This window comes from Saccostrea cucullata, unplaced genomic scaffold (genome assembly GCF_032062105.1).
Source record: "Saccostrea cucullata isolate Sc308-1 unplaced genomic scaffold, CSIRO_AGI_Scuc_v1 ctg2463, whole genome shotgun sequence".
In the NCBI taxonomy this organism is placed as follows: domain Eukaryota; kingdom Metazoa; phylum Mollusca; class Bivalvia; order Ostreida; family Ostreidae; genus Saccostrea; species Saccostrea cuccullata.
Window position 1 is genome coordinate 172,023 of NW_026922601.1, and position 4,216 is coordinate 176,238.

A 4,216-nucleotide genomic window follows, 5' to 3' on the forward strand; every position below is an offset into this window, starting at 1 on the left:
ATAATTTTTATTTTTTTATTCATTTAATTTCTTGATTTCATTTTTATTTCCTTTATTTTTCCTTGAAAGACAATGATTTAGTTTTTAGTGGCCTTATATTGTCAAAACTTGAATTATATATATATTATAGTTTATTTGAAATTATTTCAATGAAAAATCTTTGCACATCTTTTCTTTTAAAGATCATTTGTTGAGTTCTCGCCAGAGATCAACCGCTATGAAATGAAAGTGGATTTACCGGGTTTTCCCGTACTATTTATATATAGCATCTGGTAATTTTTATATCCTAATCGGTAAAAATGGACTCCATTATCACGTATCCAATGTAAGTTTTAATGTGATTTGTATTTAAAATGCCTGCAATGTTTGTATCTGATTCAGTTAATATTGAAATGCTATTTGTACAAGTGACTGTTATTTCCTTCTTTTTTGTTCGTAATATCATAAGAATGTGAACAATTCATGCATGAGGTATATATATAAGACATATTTTACATCATCTTCCAAAGTAACTACTAGGATATATATAACAGCAATTTTTGAAAGCCTAGTAATAGTAAAATGCAAATAAACTTATATAATCATACTGATTATGTAAGTATTGAACGGATTTATAAAATAACATTATATAATACTTGTGTATAATATAAAATTCCCTATTGTTGATCATTAGAAAGAAAACCCTACAACTGATGTCCGAGTCAGTGTTTATGGGACTGTGTGATAAACTTGGGACTTCGACATTGGTGGCCATGAGGAGAGATGTAATGGACATCAGGGATATGGTGGTAAATCAAGCGACAACAATTGATGAGGGCAATGTGATGTGGAGCGGAAGTCAAAGAGAAGGACTCAGACTAGACGGATCAGATTTAGACATTATGTACTGGCCAAATGATCACCGTGTGATCTGGGAATTATCTCAGTCTCAGTTTTACAACACACACAGACAAACTCTGATCCTCTGTGACTGTTCTGATAGTCCACCAGGATTTACTTTGTTATATTTACTGTTACCAAGCAGCGATCAAAATATCCAAACAGCTTGTATTAGAGTGAATAACAGGTATTATATCTCCAGTTCAGAATACAGAAAGAAGACGTGGTGTCATGCAGTTTCAGCTTTACCTGACTCCTTTCCACATGGACCATGTGTAAGCGGATTTAAGAGATCACTTGAATATGATTTAGCAAAATGCTTCGCTTCTGACTTTTGGCCTCCATGTGCCTCCTCATGGTTAGACAGATGTCACTCATGGCCTAAGCCGCATATTATTGATGAGATAGTAAAGAATGGATGTCACTTTGTAGCAATAGGAAATACACTAGGACATCATGTGCACAATGAATGGAGAATTTCTTTCTCTTTTGCTGAACATAAACTTGTCAGTGCTATGAATCACTGTCAATTCTTAACTTATGGCTTGCTTAAATTATTCTTAACAGAAATAGTTAACAATGGACTAAATGATGATGATAAATTACTGTGTTCCTATCATATAAAGACAGCCGTTTTCTGGGTGATTCAACAAAATACATTACAACATTGGTGTCCTCATATTCTACTGGAGTGTTTCTGGATCTGTTTCAAACTAGTCCTTAAATGGGTGTATGAGGGAGTCTGTCCTCACTTTTTCATTCCTCAAAACAACATGTTTCTGAGTAAAGTCCATGGTGAAGCACAACATCAGCTATTTGTAAGACTGTATGAGTTGTATGAAAAGGGTATAGTATTCCTGCTACACAGTCCTTCCATTAGGTCTTGTATTATCAATGTCCTTCACAACTCCCGCCTCTCCATCTGTACAGATGAGCATTTTCTGATTTCTGAGGCTGAGTTTGATAAAAAGCTTTTGATGGAGATATACACCAATGACATACTTGACACACCAAATCTAGAAACCTGTATGAGATATATACATACAATAGAACAGATGGTACACTCTCCCCTCCTGACACAGTATCAAGTCGTGATGCTAAAGAAACTTGCAACTGCTGTCCTTCAGAAAACAGCTTTTATAATGCACATGGAAAGCTACACACACAAAAACAAACTGAGGTATAGAGCTGACAAATACTCCAGTCACATGCTGAAATTAGCAGCCAAGTTTGGTTTTATTACTGACATGATGTATATAGCCATTTATTATTCCAAGACACATAGATACATGGAAGCTTTATCTATTATAGAGACTATCAAAGTCAAGTTAGCACAGCCTTATGTGATGTATGGATTAAAAGTAGATGCAGAGATGTATACTGAGGCTGTAGGGGGACTGTCCTGGTTTATAAAGATGAGACAGGCTGTAGCATTGGATATTATATTTGACAATGACATCCATTACATCAGTGAACTGATACCGTAACAACTGTCTGCTATACAGAACAAGCATTTCGCTTTACTTATCCCACCATTTGTACTGTTATACATGCTAGAGATCTTGTGCTACAGACATGTAGACACAATGAGAGTACATACAGCTCTAGATGATCTACAGACCCTAGTTTACTATGATCAGGGACAATATATAAATATAGATTGCAGAGACATATCGTGGCAGATTCTGGGGATCTGTCACAGGTGACAGGGAAGCTCCAGGCTGCTCTATACTCATACCAACAATCTCTCATACAAACACCATTCAACAAAATACAGACAGCTACAGAAATAAGAATGCAGGGATTTTGTCACTAAGATAGTAAAGTTAGTAAAATAAATGCTTAACATTTGTGGAAGTCAATCGGATAAAATTTATAGTAAATATATATTTCTTATTCTACCATTTTTTCAGAATAACCATTTTACTGATTTGAAAACATTATTTCATATAGAAGTAGAGAAGTTTAGTAATCCAATTTTTACATAATGTTACAGATTATTTTCTAAAAATGAGAGGGTTGTCTCAGAAAAAACATCTTTTGTTTCACTGAGATTACAAAGTACAAAATTGGCATACATTACGATAAATATTTTTTTCATTATCCCTAAAAATTTGATTTTCATTGAATTATCTAAATATAAAGAATATGGAGATAACAAAAAGTTTTTTATATCAAACTACATAAAACAATACAAATTAGTAGAAAAGAAAACACGGGTCTTTGAAACATCAGAGGTGAGACTAGGTGCCATGAAGGAGTTTGCCGACCGGTCACATCCGCCGTGTGCTCCTTATCATGATCGGGAAATGACGGGATAATCCGTCGTCAAAACAGTGTATAAATAATGGACAAACAAAAAGATGAAAAACATTAGTCACCATTTGCTGACAAGGAAGATTTTTTTTTTCTCTCAGGTAAACGATCCAACTGTCCAATGATGACGTCAAACCTAGCTCAAAGTGTTTCTCAATTTGTTGGGGAAACTGTGCCTCTTATAAAATTTATTTTTGCATAAATCCCGCACTGTTCTTATTTTTTTTGGTATATTATACATTTCACTTACTAGTGTTACCAAAAAAAACTTCAAAGTAAATTCTTTTATTTGATAATTTTGCAATCAAGATCATAAAACTGGCACAATTGTTAACGGTCTTTACGTAGACCTTTGATGATTTGGTCCTCTATTTTCAGGTCATCTTTATCAGGAAAAATTCTAATTTTTTAACGTCAGATAACCAGTCATGTCAACCTCAAACTCCTTCAACTAAAGTTAAACCTATTTCAATTGGATTTTTTAATCGGTAACATCTTATTTCCCTACGTAAAAGAATTAACACCATCTCAACATAGTGTTCCTTAAAAATTTAAAAAAAAAAGTGGCTCAGCATATTAAGGTGCTTTAAATCGATAAATATGAACAATAATGTTGTTTTGTCTTATTCATCCGCATTGCAACATTTTTTATATATACTACGCATGCGTAAAAGTTAGTCCTATTAAAGTCTTGTTGTGAGATGTGTATTGTTTCATCATGTATATTATTAGTAACAATAAGTTTCTTGAACATTCCAGAGTGGTCAACATGTTTCGTCATTTTATTTAGAACATTTTTAAATTTTGTCCAGATTCTTCCACTCGACATGTTTATCATGTTTTACCAATTTCTAGAATATTCTAGATTTATGTTATTGTATAAATACACTGTCCATTCGATGCATACATATACTTTGTCGTATAAGCACTATTGAGATATAACTGGGATATATATTTTCACTGAGACATTGTGTGCGGCAACGGACACTCTGATGTATGTATTTTTAGATTCTTGCTAAGT

At 33.5% G+C, this 4,216-nt stretch overlaps 1 protein-coding gene across 1 annotated transcript; it reads left to right on the plus strand.

Annotated features, from left to right (window-relative positions):
* The first annotated feature begins 276 nt into the window (after window positions 1-276).
* On the plus strand, window positions 277-2,906 carry LOC134262055 (uncharacterized). The gene is made up of 2 exons (XM_062744431.1): window positions 277-325; window positions 674-2,906. The coding sequence occupies exons 1-2, from the start codon at window positions 300-302 to the stop codon at window positions 2,364-2,366; spliced, it is 1,719 nt and encodes a 572-aa protein (XP_062600415.1). The 5' UTR covers window positions 277-299; the 3' UTR covers window positions 2,367-2,906.
* Window positions 2,907-4,216: the final 1,310 nt, after the last annotated feature.

Bases quoted from the DNA above. Each gene is read 5' to 3' on its own strand.
- LOC134262055 (XM_062744431.1), top strand. From the start codon at position 300: ATGGACTCCATTATCACGTATCCAAT. The intron at 326-673 runs GTAAGTTTTAAT...GTTGATCATTAG, and splicing joins TCCATTATCACGTATCCAAT to AAAGAAAACCCTACAACTGA.